At 37.8% G+C, this 22,093-nt stretch overlaps 1 protein-coding gene across 1 annotated transcript; it reads right to left on the bottom strand.

Annotated features, from left to right (window-relative positions):
- Window positions 1–18,138: 18,138 nt before the first annotated feature.
- On the bottom strand, window positions 18,139–19,972 carry LOC113059210 (uncharacterized). Its single transcript, XM_026227545.1, has 5 exons — window positions 19,817–19,972; window positions 19,620–19,735; window positions 19,017–19,251; window positions 18,669–18,775; window positions 18,139–18,583 (listed from the first exon to the last, which is right to left on the bottom strand). The coding sequence occupies exons 1-5, from the start codon at window positions 19,857–19,859 to the stop codon at window positions 18,464–18,466; spliced, it is 621 nt and encodes a 206-aa protein (XP_026083330.1). The 5' UTR covers window positions 19,860–19,972; the 3' UTR covers window positions 18,139–18,463.
- Between the last annotated feature and the right edge of the window lie 2,121 nt (window positions 19,973–22,093).

Here is a 22,093-nt window from a genome sequence, read left to right as displayed (position 1 = left end):
TAACGTTGCCCGGGACAATAAACGTTGAAATAATTTGCTGTTTTCAATAACTGTGTAATGGGGCATTGGTTGCCCACGAGGCAAAGGAAATCTGGGATCATTAGCCCTCTTAATGAAAATGACATTTTTGGCGAGAGATTCTGCGTTGATGTCTATGCTCCGATATTTCAGGCCAGAGGTGTCCACTGGTGTGGAGTACAACTTTACCATATGTCATTGCCCAAAACTCTACAACAAACTGTGGCCGCAGGAAAATGACACACAGGACCAAAAAATATAGGTGGAGTTTGTTAGCTATTTCTAATAATAAGTTAGGAGTTTCTGTTTCTTTTAGGTATGTGGTGCAGAAAAATATAAACCAAAACCAAGAATAAACCAAAATACAATGCCAGAATATCTTCTGATTATGCAGAAAATTGTTCACCATCAGCATAAAGATAATATAAAGTACAATTTGTTGTCTCTTCTTTGTTGTCACAAACAGACCTCCTCTGTACATGCAGTGCATTACCTCTGCCATACTAACACATCAATGCAATATTGCATTAACATTCAACTGTTTATGGATATAATCGACACTTGGGGAAATCTTACAGTAAACAGCAATTGTACTCTTTCATAAAAACATAGCGATCTTTCATATACATAGCGATATGTACATGGATTATGTCAGATTACACTTGGACAGCAATTGCAGACGCATGCAGAATAACTCTATGACTTCCTCATTGTGCTCGCATGTTCATACTTGTACACAATTACATCACCTTAAAGGACCTCTTATTACATTGTCCAGCTATGGGCATCATTAACACTAAAAGTATTTATACCCCCCTTAACCATCACCTGGTTAAATTCTCCCATTCTCCATTGCAATCAACTGTCTAGATAGTGTGTCAGCTACTGTGTTTCAATGCCCTCAATAATACTGGACGTCAAAATAAAAAAGGCAGACAACTGTGACATCCGACTTTGTTCAATCGGTCCAAAGTTTGTCATTTTCAAGTGGCACAGAGGATTATCATTGGTTATCATGGTAAATGTGGACCCTAACAAATACCCCTAAAACTTTTCAACAGTTGTCCACTTGAGAGCAAGGGGCTCGAGTTTCATGCTGCTCTAATTTTTTTTTTCTACATCCCTCGGACATCAACTTACAAAGGCAATAACACATTTAACATCTCCCTGATGCGTTTATGTAAACGGCGCCCAAGTCCTGACTGCTCGCATCTGTCTCCACAATAAAGGGCTTCATAAAGTCAGCCACCCCTAGGACAGGTGCACTAGTCTGCTTATCTCGGAGTGTGTCAAAATTGGTTTGACATTTTTCAGTCCACAGACTCCCCAAAAGGACATTAGTTCTGTTGGAGCTTTCAGGGGTAAGACATGAATTTACAGTGTGACAGGGACATTGTATCCATGAAAATTGAAGATTGACTAGGAAATGCTTGCAGGGAAGGAACTGCATATTGCTGGAGGAGTTTCTGATGTACATTTACTGTAGAATCACCCTGTCATGTGTCTGTATAAGAAACCAAACTCCTGCTGCAGAAAACACCCCCCAAAGTCTTAAACTTCCTCCTCCATCCTTTCACTGACTTTTCTATGCACTTGGGTTCAGTCTTTTCTCAGTTTGATGCTGAACAAATTGTTTCCCATCAGACACGGATAAATTAAGCTTGATCTCGTCACTAAAGTGAACTTTGGACCAGTTCTCCTCTCTCCACACCGATTCCCCATTGAGAGTCGTTGCATTATCCTTTTGGGCTGGTGGTCCACAATGAGTTAGTGACTGGTGGACTCGAATGAGTTAGACCTGGTGGACTTGAATGAGTTAGTGACTTTGTAAAGCTGCAGTATTCTAGAAATCACAGATTTGGAATGACCAACTTCTGTTGCAATGGCTTTTAAGGTCATTCCTTTAACCTTTATCTGGACAACCTTCTGTCATTGGGTTTCAGTCAACTTAGAGCGGCCCGCCTTCATGTAAACTCGGTGAAAAACTGGGTTGTCATATAATTAAAGAAATCAGCACCAGGTGCCAGATTACTGCAATAGGGTTAGCTATCTGTAAATGTTCTCTAGTTTTGATCAGAGTTCTTTTTTAAATGCCTCATTTAAGTTTCTTACAATTTATATATGAAATATGCTTAAAAAATGGACTAAACAGAGACCTTGAAATTAAGGAGATTGTAAATTGTTCTCTAATTTTGATCTCCCCTGTATATGAATATAAATCTTTACATGCATACAGTGTAAATGGGACCTCAAGAGTTGAGTACTCCTTTGGGTAGGTGATGTAATATAAGGTAACAATGCCGTGCTTTTATAGGCGAAAAGTGTTTAAGAGGCACCATTGTGTTAATTCAGTAATGGTTTTGAAAGACTGTCTGTCTGTGAAATGGAAACGTAGAGCTCCATCCAGTGGTTTTCATGCCTAAATTTATCTGTATACTGTACATGTAAATTATTTCGGTGTTTTGATTCATTATAGGGGTTTATCAGAATTTGAGAAATTCTCTTTTATGCTTCTGCCACTGGAATGGTCTGGCCCGCTTAATGTTCACTTTGAGCCTTGGAGTCAAGAGGGAGTAAAATAATATTTATGGCCTAATTTTTGAGCCTGGTCATCTTGGTTTCATTATGGCAGGTGCAGTAGAGGATATGGGTTCGATATGAATCCCACTGGAAAGAGATTATTTTTTGGTCGGTCTGGCATGGGATGTGATATTATTATAAGGGCATACAATATTATTCTTAGCGTCTTTTCCCTCGCCATGGCTAGTTTACTTGCAAGTGACCACAGCACCGCCACACTAAGTCAGCTGTTTTATTTTAGTCAGACAACCACACAAGACCTTGCGTCTTCTGTTGAGGCCTTGAGGTCTTGTAATCACAAGACAGGTCAAAGCCGTGAGTCGACCGCACCATCACCACCTTCCTCTGGACTCCAGGTCTTACCAGAAGGATCTTTAACATATGTTCTTTATCAGTGCCGCTGAGTATAGTTTTATATATTTAAAAGACATTAGCTAGAGCTCTGAGCTCCCTTTATGACCAGACAGCGGTATGTGGAGACAAAAGTCACTTTTGGCCAAGCTTCCGTGCCTATTGCTTTGGACAAATTAAAACCTCCATCATGATTCTGCATTCCCCTTTTTGTTTGGCAACAACTCTCCATTTATTGAATTTTATAGGGGTCTAGTAGCTACATTAGCTAGTGGTTTCAAGGGAGGATTAATAAAAAACAGCCCTTTTAAACCATAATAGAAAGACTGCTGCCTATAGAATTACCAGCAAGGAAACAAATAACTGCGAGGAAAGAGAGATACTGTTTTGCTTTAGACATGAGGGACATAACCGGAAGTTTAATTAGCATTTTGCATCTGAGGAACCTCCAAAAAGTGGTATCAAATGCAATATATTGCTAAATTAATTTTACATAATGGTTATAATGAAAGGTTCTTTTGGATTAAACAAAAACTGGCCTGGAGCGTACAGAAAATTGATCGGATAGAGAAATAATTTTCCAGTAATGATTTGAAGGTGCCAAAATGCTGTCACAGATTGTTCGTGCCGAATTTAACCACTGGACATGACAATACTAAAATGCTGCAAGGGTTTTAATAGAGATGAAACTGTGTGCAGGAAGTGGCTGGAGGTGTAAAACCAGAATATTCTTCCCACATAGCAATTCTTTGAGTAGTTAGCTTAATCACACCTCCCTCATGCACTCACACATACAGGTGGTTTCTGATAAAAATCACCCTTAACATAGCCGCAGATTATAAAAGGGAGTACTCCACACATAGAGTTTAAAAGAATGCCTGGTTTAATAGCTGTATTATTGACAGTTTTTAAAAAAAAAAAATGTATTTGTGCAGAATGGGGTGACCACACTGAGCTGCAGTCTACAGTCTCTGCTGTTTTCACACTTTTCTGGTGCCATAACACCCAGGGGTTCAGTCTAACAAATTGAAAATTGCACACTGTCCCTATGGTTATGTTTCAAATGCCCAAAGATTCTACTAATAAGATCTGCTAGACTGAATGAAGCTTAGTGATATGTGGGGTACAGTTTATAATTTTTAGATCCTGAGAGGCGTCATAAATATTAGTCAGCTGTGTGGGATTTATGTGGCTGACTGAAATAGAAAATCAGAGTCCAGGTGAGTTTATTCTGAGATCTGTTTTCTTCATCAGTTTGCTCTTTATCCCCATATTACACGTTCATTATGTTCTCTTCTCATCAGCGTGTCTGAAGCAATGACAGGCAGTTTGTCGGAGTGGAATACCAACTGCACACATGCTGGCCTCTAAATTAATGGCTAGGATTCTGTGTGAGCCTTTAATTCAAAGCTTTTACTACATCATGTGTTTAGCCTTTAACCTTTTCACAGAATGTGTGTAAGCTTTACGCAACCTCCCATGTATCATCTGTATGTGTTTGCCTGTGTGTACGTCTGTCTACCAGCTTCAGCTGGAACAAGACATATTTACTGTTTTTCCTTCTTGTGAACTGAACAAGATTGTACATTTTTGAAGAAACTTGCCACAACACAAGGGTGTTGTGGGTGGTTGCCAAGACATGGGTAGGATGTTATGGGTAGTTGCTAAGGCATGGCTACTGGTTGTATGGTGTTCTAGGTGGTTGCTTGCTGCAAAGGTTAAAAAAAGGTTCTTAAATCTTTATTTGTAACACCTTCGCTTCAGAAATGAAAAAAAAAATATTCGGAAGTATTTAAAGTTTCACCATCCAAATATTTTTAAAGTTAGATTGGGCATTGTAATTTTTAATGTACATGTGCCAGTCTTAGCTGTCAGCAGTCTGTTATCTCAATATTGCATTTGTTATCATAGTAATTTATTATCATAATCATAAACACCATAGTATATTTATTTATTTATTTTTTACTGCACTTTGTGATTGTGATCATTTCGCTACAGTGGCTAAATGTTTCGAACATTAGCAGAAAATATCTTACTCTTGCATTAAAAAAAGGATGAATAGGTTCTGTAAATCAGTGATTTGGATTCAATGTTTGATATTTATAATCACAGGACACAGGTAATCACAGTTATTTAGACCAATAAGAGCTCATAAACAGTTTGAAGTTACATTTCAGACAAAATATTAGGTGCTATTTTTGTCTGTTTTTGCTTGTGTCTATTTTCACTAAGAGGAAGCCAGAGCTGAATTAACTGTTGCACATGTAGCTCCTAAATTAATCAACGTTTTGAGTGAATGAAGTCAATGATTCACCCAGAAAGACAAATCATTTGTTTTAAATGAATCGGCTGAATAAAAATCACTTGTCAACACCCAACTCTCGCTGTATTGATGTCATTTGCACAACAATGCATTGACAAATACAAAATACTAATATACTATATTCTGGTACATACATACATATATTTGTATTTTTTTATTTTTTTTATGAATTAGCAACACAGAGAGGGATTGTGCATGTGTACATTTCCTGTTTTCTTGCACCTTCTCTGTAAACTTCAAGTTTAATTACAAAATCATCACCACCTTGTTTGGTGAGAATTATATGTTACCAATAAAATATGTGGAACAGCGTTGAGAAGAAGTCTGTGATCCTGAATGCAAAATTATTATCGGAAGTTATATTAAAACCCTATAAAATAATAATAATAAAAATAAATATAATAAATCAAATCAGTATAATATAATATACATCAATACAATTCATTTCTGTAGCAAAAACATTACAGGGATAAAGATTATTTGCTTGGTGGATGCACTGTGACAGATAAAGTGAAGCTCCTGCTCTCCACCCGTTATCTGTTTGTGTTTTGAGCTGTAGAAAAGAACGGCCATGAGTCTTGGAGCAAGGCATGGCATGAAGCCGAGATCTACCATGCTGCTTAAAGAGACTGTTATCTGGGGATGGCCCACTGCTCGGGGGCCTCCCTGTCTAAGAGAGCGGCTACGAGGCACCAGTCTCTGCAGGGGAGACTTAAGCTCCAATCAAAACAGGATTATATAGAGCGTAGTTTAAACGAGAGTAGTGCCCACACACAAAGACAGTTGCGCTGAGGCAGATGACATGGTGAGGGCAGCTTTCTCTCACACCACACACTGCTTATAACTATAGCATACCAGTTTAGTCTTAGACTAGCCCACGGAAACTGCAAAGCCATTATACAAACCTTGTTAATTTTCAAGCTTTTTCTTCATCAACTAGCTCCACAGAGATTAGCACAACGCCATCCAAGAAACACAAAGCAAAACTTTACACGCCAAGAACTGACGCACTAACAATTATAAAGCTAAAAGGTGTGGAAGGCCATTTGAGACTTACTAAATCCCATAAAAGTTTCTTCCCAGTGGCACGGTGCTGAATAAAACGACATTGTGACAGGACATGGGAACTCCGCCAACGCATCTGTAACACAGGAAGAAAATTCAACAGGAGCCTGCTGTAATTAGACTAATAAATGTTTTACCATGGATGTATTGGAAACAAAGCCGGGCTTATTGCAGCATGCATGGCTTTAACTGTGAGACCTTGTACGCAAATGATGTCTTCTACTCAGAGTCAAAGGGTGTCTTTAGTGTAGCAATGAAACAATTTAACAGGAGCGCAAGCTCTAACAAAGAAAAATATCATAATAATAATAACAATTGTTGCTGCTAAGGATGTTAGCAAATTTGTATGAGGATTTTGTTTGAATTCAAACCCATTTTATGAGCATATAAATCCTGATCAAAGATATAAATGAGGCCCTGAGCGAATGTCACTGGTAACACATATCAATATGACATTATGATAATGTGTGAAAGATTTTAAGTATAAGGTCAATTAAAAATGTGTCTGCTGCTGTTGCAGAATAAACTGGTGGAGAAGGTGGTGTGTTTCTGGTTTGATGTGGTGCTGAGGAGTCTGGCTCATTATTCGATTCGACCTGTTTAGACCCAATTGGCCCTCTTTAAAGGCCCTGGGGCCGCCATATTGCACTTCCCCAAGCTTTTATTATTAAAGATGTGGTTATTCAAAGAGTGCTGGGGGAATAAATAGTGGCATAGAGTAGGTCAGGAATTCATACACCGCTGGTTACTGGCAGACCAAATCATTGCCACATGAATGATGCTTACAGGTAGGTAGGCTGAAGTTCGGGTTATGCTCCAACAAGAGCAAATACGATTAAATTGGAGAGCCAGACAGGTAACCTGATGTTTGCATTAGAAGAGCATTATGGCCTCCATGTATATACTGTATATCCAACCTCCTACAGTAGCTCACATTTCTCTGTAATTTGCACAGACTGTGTCCTTGGATGGTTAATTAATCCTGAAAACCAAACCAGAAACAACTGCCTGGGTATTTTGATTGGGACGGTTATATTTAGCTGTCTGGCATGCCACTCTGAGGTGGTTGCTCTGGAAATAACTGTGAACCTTGGCCTCCTGGGTTTCTGGCTGTCAGAGATGTAAAAATGTATGTTTGTCAAGCGAAAATGCCCTCGAGGTGTTTCATATCACCCCCAAAGCACTCTTTACTTAGATAAGTAATATCATCATCTCATAATAAGAGATGAATGAGTCAATTTTCACTTATTAAAAACCTGTGTGAGCTATGCAAAAAATAAAATGGACATCAAAATGTGTAACTGCTTTTTTGGTAAAACCTTCTTAGATTGCCTGCTATTTTCCAGAATTAATTAGTCATGATTGCAAATATATAAGCAATATATTTGCTGAGCTGGAATACTAGAATAGTATTATGAGCTTTGTTGAAGTGTTGAGTTGCAGATGATCCACATCCACTGCACATGAGGAGGCCTTTGAATGAAGAATCTGTAGAGGAAATGGCATGTCCTGCCAATGAATCATTCACAAAACCTAGACTTTACCCTTTGACAGGGAAGAAATATTCATTTTTTAATGTTGGGGAAAGTAGACGTAGACAGACAATTTCATCTCTTGGTTAGTAGAAACTCGACAGTCTGTAGTCCCTCCAGAATAAAGCTACAGCTGTCATTCATGTCAGGAATTGCTGAGCAATTGCCATATATGAGACTATTTGCCAGGTTATACAGATGAAACCTGCTATCTAAACATATTAATAGGTGGAGGGACCTTTCAGTAGTAAAAAGTTTTAAAGGCTTTTATTGACAGTAATATTTACAGTGCTGACCCTTGTTCTTCATAACCGTTGCAATTCGCTCTGGCCTGCTGGATATCAGCTTCTGGGCCAAGTCCTGACTGATAGTGATCCATCCTTGCCTTATTAGTTCTTGGAGTTGATCACAATTTGTGGGCTTCTGCTTGTCCACTTGCCTAAATAAAGGAGGAGACGGTACTGGCGCTTGTGACTTCCTGAAGGCTTCTTCACTGCAGTCGAATCTCTCTCCTTAAAGCATGATGCTATGATGGCTGCAAAAAAGAAATCAATGATTGGAAGCACTTCTTCCCTCCTTTTATAGGAACCAGTCTGCTTTGCACTCGGAGAGTCGGAGAGAACGACAGAGACGTGGATCAGAGAAATAGTCATTAATAAATCTAAAACAAGGGGGTAATCCACACTAGGAATGGCTGTAACACACGAACATGATGTTTGAGACCAGACAAACATAGACTGCACAGACTAGGGCTTAAATACATAGAGAAACAAGGCCAATTAACAAGACACACTTGAACCAAATGAACACAATCAAACAAGGGAGAAACTAGGTCACGGGGAGCACATGAGGAGAGAAACACACACAAACAGTCTGGAGGCATGACAGTTTGCATTATCTACATACTGATACATATTAAATTTAAAGCCAGAGATTAGATGCACACTTTCAAATATAAGAGATTCAAGAATATTGTTTCCAGCATGCATTGTGGTAGTGTTAGTTAAAGGGTTAGTTCGCCCAAAAATGAAAATTATGTCATTAATAACTCACCCTTATCCTGTTCCAAACATGTAAGACCTCCTTTTATTTTCAGAACACAGTTTAAGATATTTTAGATTTAGTCTGAGAGCTCTTAGTCCCTCCATTGAAGCTGTGTGTACGGTATACTGTCCATGTCCAGAAAGGTAAGAGAAACATCATCAAAGTAGTCCATGTGACATCAGAGGGTCCGTTGGAATTTTTTGAAGCATCGAAAATACATTTTGGTCCAAAAATAGCAAAAACGACGACTTTATTCAGCATTGTCTTCTCTTCTGTGTCTGTTGTGAGAGAGAGTTCAAATCAAAGCAGGATATCCGGTTCGCGAACGAATCATTCAGTTCACCAAATCGAACTGAATCGTTTTAAACGATTCGCGTCTCTAATACGCATTAATCCACAAATGACTTAAGCTGTTCACTTTTTTTAATGTGGCTTACACTCCCTCTGAGTTCAAACAAACCAATATCCCGGAGTAATGCATGCACTCAAACAGTATCTGACTGAACTGCTGTGATGAACACCGAGCCGAGCCAGATAACGAACAATAGACTGACTCGTTCACGAGTGAAGAACCGGTTGCATCGGTGTTCGGATCACCAGTAGTTCTTGTGGACAGTATGATTCAATAAACTGGTTTGATTCAAGCCTTCGGTTTACCCACGCCCATAACACTAGCACAGAATCAGTTCAGAATCAATCACCAAAAGAATCAGTTCGGTTCAGACGCTCTGTGTGTCGGTCTGCTTCACGCTGAATCACACATGCGCAGTGTCATCAGCTCCTCGGTTCACGAATCGGACGCGTCTGACAGAAACGGTTCTTGACTCGTGAACGATGCAATGTTTTGTTCGTTATCTGGCTTGGCTCGGATTTTCATCTTCAGTTCTCTCTTCAAAGCAGTTCGGTCAATGTACCGTTTGAGTACATGATATTGGTTTGTTTGAACTCAGAGGGAGTGTCAGCCACATTAAAAAAGTTAACAGCTTAATTCATTTGTGGATTAATGCTCACACAGACACGGAAGAGAAGACAATGCTGAATAAAGTCATCGTTTTTTGCTATTTTTGGACCAAAATGTATTTTCGATGCTTTAAAAAAATCCAACGGACCCTCTGATGTCACATGGACTACTTTGATGATGTTTCTCTTACCTTTCTGGACATGGACAGTATACCGTACACACAGCTTCAATGGAGGGACTGAGAGCTCTCAGACTAAATCTAAAATATCTTAAACTGTGTTCTGAAGATAAAAGGAGGTCTTACATGTTTGGAACAGCATAAGGGTGAGTTATTAATGACATAATTTTCATTTTTGGGCAAACTAACCCTTTAAGCTAGTTTGAAATTCTTGACAAGCTGCAGGATACATATAATTTAATTTAGTTGAAGTGCAGTCAAGCTACTTATAATTTTATATATATATATATATATATATATATATATATATATATATATATATATATATATATATATATATATATATAAATATACAGCTATCCAATGACAGAATTTATTCTTATATCAAGATATTTTAGTGACTGACCTAACAAAATGAGAAAAATTTTCATATAACTAAAAAAGAAAGAAAAAGATTTCTCCACAATTTATATGACCCATCATTTTTATTAGACAAATACATACTGATAAAAAAGCCACTTTCCAGCTCTTCCTCATCTTATTCGGCAGTGAAGTTTGTGAAGTGAAGTATGCACAGTTCAAACGTGACAAAAATAAAATAAAAATAGCAATTGCTTGTTTGAACTTTAGAAATTGATGCTTGTTACCACACACACACACACACACACACAATGAAAACTGACTCAGTCATACTGCAATTGTCCAAAAACGACAAAAGTAACAATATTATTTATAATACGTAATCTGCCGCTTAAAATGTGAGATCCTAAAGTATGTGGGTGGATCGCAAGGATTTTTAAATGCTGGAAAATAGGTTGTGTGCCAAAAGATCCTTAGCTAAGAGTTTGCACAAGAGCACCTACTAAGTGATATTAAACCCATTAAACACAAGATGACAGAAATTAGACAGTTAATGTAAATCACATTATATAACTAAACATCATAAGACTCTTTATGATAAAACTTGAACACATAAGCAGACACATAATCATATTCACAGTTCTTATTCATTAAGAGAGTATGTTGTAACATGGTCAGGCTCCACCAAGTGCAAATTACTCCAAGTTATAGACTTTAAAGTGATTCCTTCCTCTTTTTTTCATTCATGGAGTTGAGAGTGGTTATGAACAGATGAACTTTGTATGTATAGTGTTTCTTATATTTAAATGTTCAAGAGGACCACATTACCTTTTTTATGATTTTGATTGTAATAGGTCTTATCAAAACCAGATGTATGTAGTAATAATAGGCAGCTGCATAACTCTGCCTCAGGGTTTTTCCTTACATTAAAAAAAAAAAAAAAAAAGCAAAAGGAAAACTTCCACATGCTAACATTTACTCAGTGATTTTTTTAAATTGCACTCTGCTTTTTAATTTGTCTCGGACTAATACTTTAAAAAATGTGCAGAAGGTATTTTATTGTCTGTATTTGAAGTCTTACCTAACGCTGGACAATGTTTCCGTGCATGTCCTTCTGTTTGGTGCATACCTGGCAACCTGCATTCCTTGTTTCATTCCCAGTGTCAAATGTGTCATACGGCATGTCAAATAAACAGATTTCCGTCAGTTCTTCACTTCAAAGGATTACTGTAAATGAACATTCCTTATGCTGGGCTGCATGGACAAGTCCCAGTGAATCATGTTCGAGGCTCCGGTTGCAGCCTGGGCCAAAGAACGGAGATTTAAAGCTACATGACCTGCTATAAAGGAGCAGTATGTTTAATGCAGTGTTTCTATAAACTTTCAGTGATGATAAAGCAAGCCTTCAAAATCTTGACAGCATCAAAACATCGTAACGTATCTTGGATGACTTTTGCTGCATGGCTTGCAAGAGAAATCAGCTTTTTCAAGGGCCATGACCAGAACTGCATAATCACCCTCATCATCATGTTAGATTTGTTATAGAGTTTTCCATTTCAGCTATTATGATATTTATTTATTCATGTATTAGGACCATCTGTTTGACATAGTTGAATAGCATCATGGCATAGGCATTGATAAATATGTGGGTGGTAAAGATTGTTCCAATTCTGTAGTGTACTTTCCACGACAGAACACTGTAACCTCAAACATCTCTTGATAAAAAAAATAAAAATAATATATATATATATATATATATATATATATATATATATATATATATATATATATATATATATATATATATATAATAAAAAAATAAAATGATGAGAAAAGCAACAACATAAATATTGTGGGTATATTTATGGTTATGAGCTTCCAGTGGTGGTTCTTTCCAGAGGCTCTATATTTCCTGCTTTCAGCTTGTGGAAATGAGGGATTGAAGGTTTGAGGAAGAGCCCGGACCCCCGACCTGCAATAAAGCAGCGTTAGAGGATGACAGGCACAGCACCATCCACAGTCGACCTCCAAAAGTAAAAAGTGGGCAAAGAAGTGCGCAGAGGGGAGATGTGCATGAGGAGAAGAAATCCCAAGAAAAACAATCGTTGATCTTAAGAATTATGGTGCAGGTTTAACCTGAGAGTCACAGCACCGCTGTATGTCTTTCTTAACCCTGTACTGAAACTCAATTTTCCATGTGAAGAGAGTTCTAGTCAATGCATGGGTGCACTCTGCTACTGTAGATTAGTGTAAAATGAGTATTAAGTGAAATCATCTTTAATTGTACTTAAAATAACTTAGAATTAATCAAAATTATTCCAAATAAAAATTGTTTACTCACTGTTATATTGTTGCATATCTGCAACTTCTCATTAGCACAGTCAAACTTTGCGCTGAAAACTATGGTGATTCTAAAAACAGATGTTAACTGTAGTGCGGAGACATATGCCTTTATTTTAAGTAATAAGTGAAAAATGTATTGTCAATATATTCAATTCAATTCAATTCAAGTTTATTTGTATAGCGCTTTTTACAAAACAAATCGTTACAAAGCAACTTTACAGAAAATTATGTTTCTACAATATTTAGTAGTAGCTAGTAGTTTGTGCACATTTGACAGGATTTTAGAAAAAAAAAAAATAAATAAATAAATAAATAAAAATAAATAAATAAATAAAATATAGCCTATATAATATATGAATGAGAAATACGTAGGTGAAGCGCTGCAAGGTAAGCAGCTGTTTGCTTTTGCAATGACGTCAACATACTGTAAGTAAATTTTAATATGTAGCATCAAACAGTTATGCTGACGTTTTTACTACTGACATCTTTAACTGATCTCCTCTTATTTTCTTCTTGGATATCTGCTTTAAGATGCGGTAAGACAATCATCCATAAATTGCTGCCAGATAAACAAAGCTGGTGTTTTACGTTGTCTTGACTGTGTTAACAACAATAACAGCAAATGGCCTCGCTTCATTCAGTATTTTCCTGGTTTAGGGCCTGTGGTCATCTATGTAGGCAAGGCAAGGCAAGTTTATTTATATAGCACATTTCATGCACAATGGTAATTCAAAGTGCTAAAATAATAATAATAAAAATGATCAAATAATCAATAAAACAATTGATCAATTTAAATTATTTAAAAATGATTTAAAACACTTAAAATGAATTTAAAACAGTTAAGAATAAATTGTATATAAAATAAAGTGCAGATCAGATCAGCTCAGATCGGATGTAGCGAAGTGCTAATTCAATAAATACAAGGCTAAACAGATGACTTTTGAGACTTCATTTAAATGTGACTAATGTTTTTACACATCTTATCTCTTTTGGAAGCTGGTTCTAACTGCAGGCATCATAATAGCTAAAAGTGGACTCCCCTTGTTTTGTCTGAACACTTAGTATTTCTAACTGATTCGACCCTAAAGATCTGAGTGGTCTGTTAGGTTTATATTCAGTGAGCATATCTTCAATTTAAATATTTAGGTCCTGGTCATTGAGTGATTTATAAACTATTAAATGTACTTTCAAATCAATCCTAAATATAACTGGAAGCCAGTGTAAGGACCTGAGGACTGGTGTGATATGCTCAGATTTTCTGGTTCTTGTCAGAATCCTGGCAGCAGCGTTCTGGATGAGCAGCAGCTGTCTAATGGTCTTCTTGTGAAGGCAGATGAGAAGACCATTACAATAGTCCACCCTGCTGGTGATAAAGACTCTTGACTGGAAACAAAACATCTAATTAATGCTGTTTTAGTTACTGCTTTGACATGACAACTGTAATAAGGTCTGTCTCCAGAATCACACCAAGATTCCCGACCCCTAGAGTCAAGGTATGCATTCACCTTGATAACTTCGTCTTTGTTTCCAAATGCAATGACTTCAGTTTTGTCCTTGTTTAACTGAAGAAAGTTCTGGCACATCCAACTGTTCATCAGTGCATTGGCATTGAGTCAATAGGACTGCAGTAATTTGGCGATAAGGCTAGGTAAATGTGGGTATCATCAGCATAGCTGTGATAGGCAATTTGGTTCTTTCTCATTATTTGACTTAGTGGGAGCATACAGAGGTTAAACAAGAACGGTGCTATCTAGTCAAATTAAACAGACAGCACCATCGTGTGGTGGAAGTGAGGCCAACATTTCTGTGAAGTGAAGAAACTGGAAATTATACTGTATTTGTCCTGTTCTGGCACATTTAAGTTTGGAACAGCTATTATTAAGTTTTATGGATTTTGAAATATATACATTATTTATTTTTAAGGAATAGTTCACCCCCCAAAAATGTTCTCACCCTCAGTTTTTTTTTTCTTCATCTGAACAGATTTGGAGAAATTTTGCATTGCATGACTTGCTCAACAGTAGATCCCATGCAGTGAATGGGTGCTGTCAGAATAAGAGTTCACACAGCTGATACAAACTTTGCAGTTGTCTTTTTTGACTTTTGCCAGTAAGCTGCCACCTGTCAACGCCCTAGAATTACTCCGAATACATTAGCAACCACATACCAACACCCTGGCAACCACAAAAAACACCATATAACATCCTGACATAAATTTTGAACATCTACAAAGAACCTTAGCCTTGCGAAGAACCTCAAAACCTCAGAGCTGCTGTAAATAAAGCGATACTTCATGTCAAGAGTTTAGAAATAATAGATATCCGCAATAATGCATCTCTGTGTGTGGAAGTTGCGGATGTTCAGCAGATTGACACCTTTATTCCTTCACAGTCATTGGAGTTGGAGCACTGTTGTTGGACTGTGGTCCTGCTCAAAACTCATGGCTAATTAGAGGAGTCCTGTGGGAGCTAATGAAACCTCTTCAACCAAAGCCACAGTGTCTCCAGCGCAATCGGCCTTTAGTAGCAGACTCAAAATAACATCTCCACGTTATTATGCATTCTCAGTAAGCAGAAAACCACACTGCTCTCTCTCTCTGGGCAGTCAAACACTGGACTCACTGTCATTGCCAACTTAAAGGAAAGACAGCAGCAGTATCCAGGGATTATGCCCAGACTGCTTCTCACACAATGGTGGGCTTCTTCTGGTTTAATGAAGCAGATGATGTTTAATCCGGAGATGGATGTGGAAAGTCTCATCATTGAAGCACTTACGTCCACTTTAAGACATTATTACTCAGTGTAACCTACCGTTTAACAGAAATATTACAGTGTGTCCCATTGTCCTGCACACAAACTCAAACAAATACAAATTTAATTTGAGAACAAACTGACTCTTATGTATAGTTTCTTTTGAATGAGTCAATCAAATAATTCTAAGCCACGAACCGTTTCTGTTATGTCCGATACCTAAATGACTATGGAGTTTCTTTTGTGTCTTTTTTTAATTAAATCAGACATAAGGTGTTTGGGAGAACTGAACACAGATGAACACAGAGTCGAGCCAGATAACGAACAAAATATTGACTCGTTCACGAGTCAAGAACAGTTTCTGTCAGACACCACCGATCGGAGAACCGAGGAGCTGATGATACTGCGCATGTGTGATTCAGTGTGAAGCAGACTGACACACACAAACTGATTCTTTTGATGATTGATTCTGAACTGATTCTGTGCTAATGTTATTAGCCCAGGTAAACCGAGGCCTTAAATCAAGGGCAATCATCGGCAATGACACCATTACATTGAGCGCAAAACAACCGGTGAACCGTTTTCTTCAACCAGTTTATTGAATCGAACTGTCTGAAAGAACATCTCGGTTACGTATATAACCATGGTTCCCTGAATAGGGAACAAGATGCTGCGGTGACGTCACCACGCCATAGAGTGGAGCGAAGCAGCCGCCTGGCCAGCAGCCATGTAGGATTTCCCCACCAGGCTAGACGTGACTCGACATGCCTTAGAAGGAAGAAGGGGACGAGACTTCCATGCCGCGGCCGAATTAGGCGCGAGGTGTTCGGCGAGAGTCTCTTCCACCGGGGGCATCGTTGAGTAGCCATGGTTCGCCATATCGGAAACGGTGGCGAAATCCGCAGCCGCAGCATTCGTGATCCGGGCTGAAAACGGCTGTTTCCAGGACCTCAAAACCTCCTGGTGGAGGTCTGGGGAAAAAGGTTAAGGCCTCCGGGGCTGTGTAGGTGTCCGAGTAGTTAAAAAACCGTCGTCCAGCTTAGAGGAAGGTTGGGCCTCGGCCTTCTCAACCTCCCAGTCCAGCCCCAATTTACCCACCGCGCGAGAAACAACGTCCAACAGCTCACTGTAGGAGGGGGAAACACGAGGAGTTGAACACTGCTCGAAGAAAATCACTGGAGAACGCGAGATGATTTTAGGGCACAGATGATTCGCTTTCCTGAAGGAATGAAATCTGAGCGAAATGGCACGCGACACCCAGGTATATAATGCGTGCGCATGCGTAGGGTGGTGCCATGCGCCATTTTGCCAATAGGATTGGCGAGATGGTATAGGGCTTCAGACATTCGTCACAACGAAGGTGTTCCCATACGTGGTGACGTCACCGCAGCATCGAAGTGACCTATGAAAGGGAACTACTGGTGATCCGAAAACCGATGCAACTGAGTCTGGCTTAGTTTGGCGTTCATCTTCAGTTCTCTCTTCACAGCAGTTCAGTCAGTGTACTGCTTGAGTAAATGAATTACTCGGGGATATTGGTTTGTTTGAACTCAGAGGGAGTGTCAGCCACATTAAAAAAGTTAACAGCTCAAGTCATTTGTGGATTAATGCGTATTGGAGACGCGAACCGTTTAAAACGATTCAGTTCGATTTGGTGAATCATCGAGTGATTCATTCGCGAACCGGATATCACAAACTGCTTTGTTTTGAACAGTGGAGCATTTTTCTAGGGACCCCCTTAGAAAATAAGTGTACTTTTTACTTGAAATGGGCTTTTTGACATAGCTAATGTAATACAAACAATGGAGGATTGTTTTTAAGGGTTCCTTTAGTAGAGAACAGGTGTAATATATGAACAATAAACTGCTCAACTTTGTAGTAAAAGATGTTAGAAAGTGGTTTGTGGTTTTTTAAGGCACTAGAGAGCGCCATTGTGTCCTTTTCTGTCTTTGTTCATAATACACGTGCTACTTCCAAAGGTTATTTATCATTTCTTCTCTTTTTATAATCATAGAGATAAAATATTAAACTCATGCGATAATGGTCCTTTTGTAAGAGTTAGGAACCAAAACAAATACTTGATTGCTCAGATGAGTAACAGAAAAAAACAAAAAAAAAAAAAAACAAAAAAAAAACATATATTAGTCCAAAATATTGAATAGGCTATTACATTTTAACTTTGTGTACTCAGTGAAACTTTTATTAGTTTCACCAGCCAGTTTATAAAATATAACTGGCAATAACAAAATCAATATTAGCCTGCAGGTGATCCTAGAAATACATTATTCGTGGCCTGTACATTTTCAAAATTATATTTAGTTTTTGACTTTTATAACAAAAAAAAAAAAAAAAAATGTGCAGTCTTAACAGAATTTTTTTTATTTATTTATTAACGTTTCTTTTAATATTCACATTATTCTTTGTTCACTGAACATTTACATCGACACATTTTACGAGGTAGTTTTTTTTTTGTTTGTTTGTATGTATTTCTATAAGAATGACAACATTGAAACAAACAAACAACAACAACAACAACATTTGAAAGGGATTTCCCCCCATCTATATAATCAATAGATTAAGAACTTTACTATCATATAATTTCTTTGGTAGAATTCCTACAGGTATCCAGCCTGAAAATAACATTTGTCATTCATGATGACAGAGCATAACATTTAAACATGGTCTGTATTCGGGTCAGTCCTTTTCCACTTCCATGGTTTCATGTTTTAAAGATGCAGTTTTGAAAAAAATAATAATAATTCAAAAAGTGCTGATGATGCTGAAACCTTTGTGCATGCTTCTGCCACTATTTTGCGCCTTGGTCTTAGCAAGTAGGTTGCCATTTCCTGTGCTTCTGCCAGTGTTCCTCTTCAGCACAAGCTCTGTGGACTGTCCACGTCCTGTGTTCAAAACTACGTTTGACTTCTACTGAGCTCAGTCCTTGTACTCTGGTTACCATCACACATAAACTTCAGGCATGGTCTTGCAAATCAAATGATTGGTGTTGATTACATTCTTGCCTTGATGTGGCAGTGCAAAGAGCTTCTTGTTGCTTTGGAATACATTCCTTAAACAAACCTGTTGTGAACATGACTCTGGTAAATAACTTGAAAATGCATGTATAACATCTTTACTCAAAGCATAAATATATATTATTACTTACATAGCTTATGCAAAACATCAAGAGTGCCATAATGAGTACTGTGACAGCCAGCACTACATATAGTGAATCACTTTTATTAAATTCCATTTTCTCAGCTGTAGCATACTCTAAAAATGAGAAGAAAAACACACACATGAGCATCAGATTTTTTGTTTGTGAGGTATTGCCCTCAGTTGCAGTATACAGTAGATACAGTGGCCTTAAAAGTATTTGGAAGCATTACTTAAAATCCCAGAGAACTGATTCTAAAAGCTGCAAAAGTGTCAAATAAGTTTGTATATGTTAAGTTGTAGTTAAGTAAGTGTTCAAATACTTTTTTGTGGCCATTATAAATCCACATAAACTTACCATCGACCTTCAGAACGATTACGCCTTCTTGGTTCTGATGGCCAAGGGGAGCATTCAGAAAGCATTTGTATATCCCACTGTCTTCTTCAGTTACATTAGACAGGATAAGACTCATTGAGCTCTCAAGTAGCCTGACATCTCGTTGGACACCTTTATATTTTTCCACATCGCCACGGTTTTCAGTTAGTCTCTTTCTCACAAGTCCACTTAACTGCTGGGAAGGCTCTTCAGAAACCTGCAGAAGAGAGGTTTAGCTTAAAGTTAAATGACGTCTTCATTTGAAATAATACATCTTTCAAATAAAAACATTTAGGGACAAATTTGTATAACCTTACAAAAATATTAAAAGCAAATATGGTTCAAAACTTAATGTTTGTTTGTTTTACATCAAATGTATAAAATGGAAAACATCTAGATATTCAAGTGACTTTTTGTACGTATGCTACTGTTTCTGAATAGCGTAATTGAACCAGGAAAAAAAGCTTGCTTAAATAGGTTTTGAGAAAGACATTTTCAGTGGTTATTGAAACACCTACTACACAACATTAATATGTGAAGATAAAACGCAGGGTTCTCGAAAAATATACGAATTTGGCCCTTTACCTTGTACCATGTTACTGAACGGTACTGGACGTCGGGCTTTGTTTTCGCCGCACAGCTCAAGACTGCGTCCTCACCACGGAAGAAGCGAATCTCGTGCCGGACTGCCTCCGTCACAGCTGAAAGTAAAACACCTCATGTCAACCTGAATCAACAGAGTCTGCGTGAAGATACTCTCAGGAATTCGTGTCGAATCTTACCTAAAATTACGAGACAGGCGATGAATTCCGAGAAGTAATGCATGTTTCTGACTGTCGCTTGGGTGTCCACACGGTGACTTTATACTGCTCTTGCGATTTTTTTTTATTTCTGGTTTGAGGAAGTGGGGAATTCCCAAGCACGCGAAAGCGAGAGTAATGTCATACACACACACACACACTGCAGGTAGTAAACTTGTAAACACTGAAAACCACCTTTAGTCAGCACGATGCTCTGGATTAAAGACGTTTTTGTTTGTTTTCTATCGCTCTCGTTTTTTGTTGTGCCTGGTAAGCTACTTTAACCAATTATCCAGTATGCTCGTTTCACATATCATGAATGTAGTAGCCATGAGGCTTGGTGTTATTCAAATAATAATGACGTAGCAACACGTCTATTTTCTCGTTAACCTCTTTTGCAGTCAAGTAAGTGCGAGCGCTTGTAGTTATGCTGGTTTTTCACATTTGGTTATCCTTGTGTTTTGTAATTTGTCAGTTTTTGCCAGTTTTTTCTAGATTATTTGCGATTATTTGTTATTGCGGAAAGAAAGAAAGAAAATGTTGCGGTAGTTGTCAGCTGACTTTCAAGGGTTTTAAATTTTAACATCTTAACATTTTTTTTCAAAGTTATATAGTCTACATGCAGTTAATAATAATAATAATAAGAATAATAATAATAGTAATAAAAAAATTTGGTAGAGAAAGTAATTTTCAATTGACACCTTGGGATTCCCCCATTCAGTAATGTTGTTGCTGTGCTGTGTTTTTTTTACTGAAACCTTGTAGCCATCGCTGTCCGTCTCAATTCAAATATATATATATATATATATATATATATATATATATATATATATATGACACACACACACGCACCTGGATAAGCTCCAATATTTACTTTGATTGCATTAAAAAAAGCTCATGACTTTTCTCATGTGTTGCACCTGTATGTGATTCCCTTTCTAATTATATATGGTATAATGACAAATTATTCTAGATGAAGGAATTGACTCATTTTATGCCTCTCATCTTTCAGTGTTCACTACAGTCACAGAGACGACACAAAACTACACCTGTATGGAAAAGACGCACCAAGTAGAGTCTGAATATGCGATGAAGAACCCAGACTGTGATCAATATTGGTCTGCACAGGAGCATGTGAGTAGATTGAAGAATCGAATTTCAACAATATACTCTATATACTGCAGCTCACTGACTTTCGTGCTTTTTTCATTCTTCAGTCTATTGCAACATTTCTTAAATTCACCCCAGAGTGCCATAGTCCATGCAAAGAGTTGTTCGTTGGGAGAATCGTTCTGACTGACTGTGTCAATATCACCCTGTCTGTAATATGCACAAGAGTGAGTCGTTTTCTCATGCACCACAGGTCATGTCTTTTAGGACTTTTAGGGGCATTGAATTGAACATCAACAAGCATTTGTATCTATTTTGCAGGATTATTTGACTGAATACCGTGTTCATTTTTATGGTACGTTTATTTTCTACCAGTGATATGTTGTTTATTGTTGAGTAGCCAGTGCTAAAACATTTTCTTTCTTTCATTTTAGGCGAAAGAGTCCCTCATTCTCTGATCATCCCTGTGAACAGAGGTCACATTGGTAATACAAAACAAACACTGCTTGTGATAGAGCTACATGTATAATACTGTGAAGTACCAAAATATTTAAGAGGATTTCTCTAATAATTTTATTTATTTTTTTTTTAGGTATTTTCCTGCCTGTTACCTTGGTGTTCATAGCCATTGTGGTGTGTCTGCTGTGTGTCAGATATGCATACAAAAACAACAGAACCAATGTCTAGCCTCTTGATAGCCAGGTTTCCATCAAAAGTTGCAAAACATTTGCGAACAATCACCGTTTACATCCAACGAGTCAAAGAGAACAAAGTCGTCACTTCCTGATTGACTGGGACTATACATCACTAGGAAAAGTAAAAGCTACTGAAAAGAGAAGCTACTGAATATAATAATTTCCCTATATAACAAATTACTTGCACATCAGAACGAGCAGATGAATCACAATGAATGTGGTTATCCTGATGTGGATGCTGCTGTTTGGGAACGCAAGTCGTTTAACTGTTCTGGGAAGCAATTATACAGAAATACTTTGATGACAGACTTTGCTCTGGCATTTCCGAATGTCCATATAACAACATTTCAAGTCCACTGGTTTGTCAGGATTTACTGTCCCATAATGCAGTCACATGAAAATGCATTTCCATCTGCCATTATTAGCATTATCCCTTTTTCGCACAAGACAAAAA

This window comes from Carassius auratus, chromosome 41 (assembly GCF_003368295.1).
Source record: "Carassius auratus strain Wakin chromosome 41, ASM336829v1, whole genome shotgun sequence".
In the NCBI taxonomy this organism is placed as follows: Eukaryota; Metazoa; Chordata; class Actinopteri; order Cypriniformes; family Cyprinidae; genus Carassius; species Carassius auratus.
Note: the sequence above shows the minus strand (reverse complement) of the source record. Positions and strands in the feature narration are given on the sequence as shown.

Excerpts from the sequence above, each read along its gene's own strand:
- LOC113059210 (XM_026227545.1), bottom strand. The coding sequence starts at position 19,859 with ATGCATTACTTCTCGGAATTCATCGCCTGTCTCGTAATTTTAG. Across the intron at positions 19,736-19,816 it reads CGCCTGTCTCGTAATTTTAG|CTGTGACGGAGGCAGTCCGG; the intron begins GTAAGATTCGAC and ends TTTTACTTTCAG. Across the intron at positions 18,776-19,016 it reads AATCGTTCTGAAGGTCGATG|AGTATGCTACAGCTGAGAAA; the intron begins GTAAGTTTATGT and ends TCTCATTTTTAG.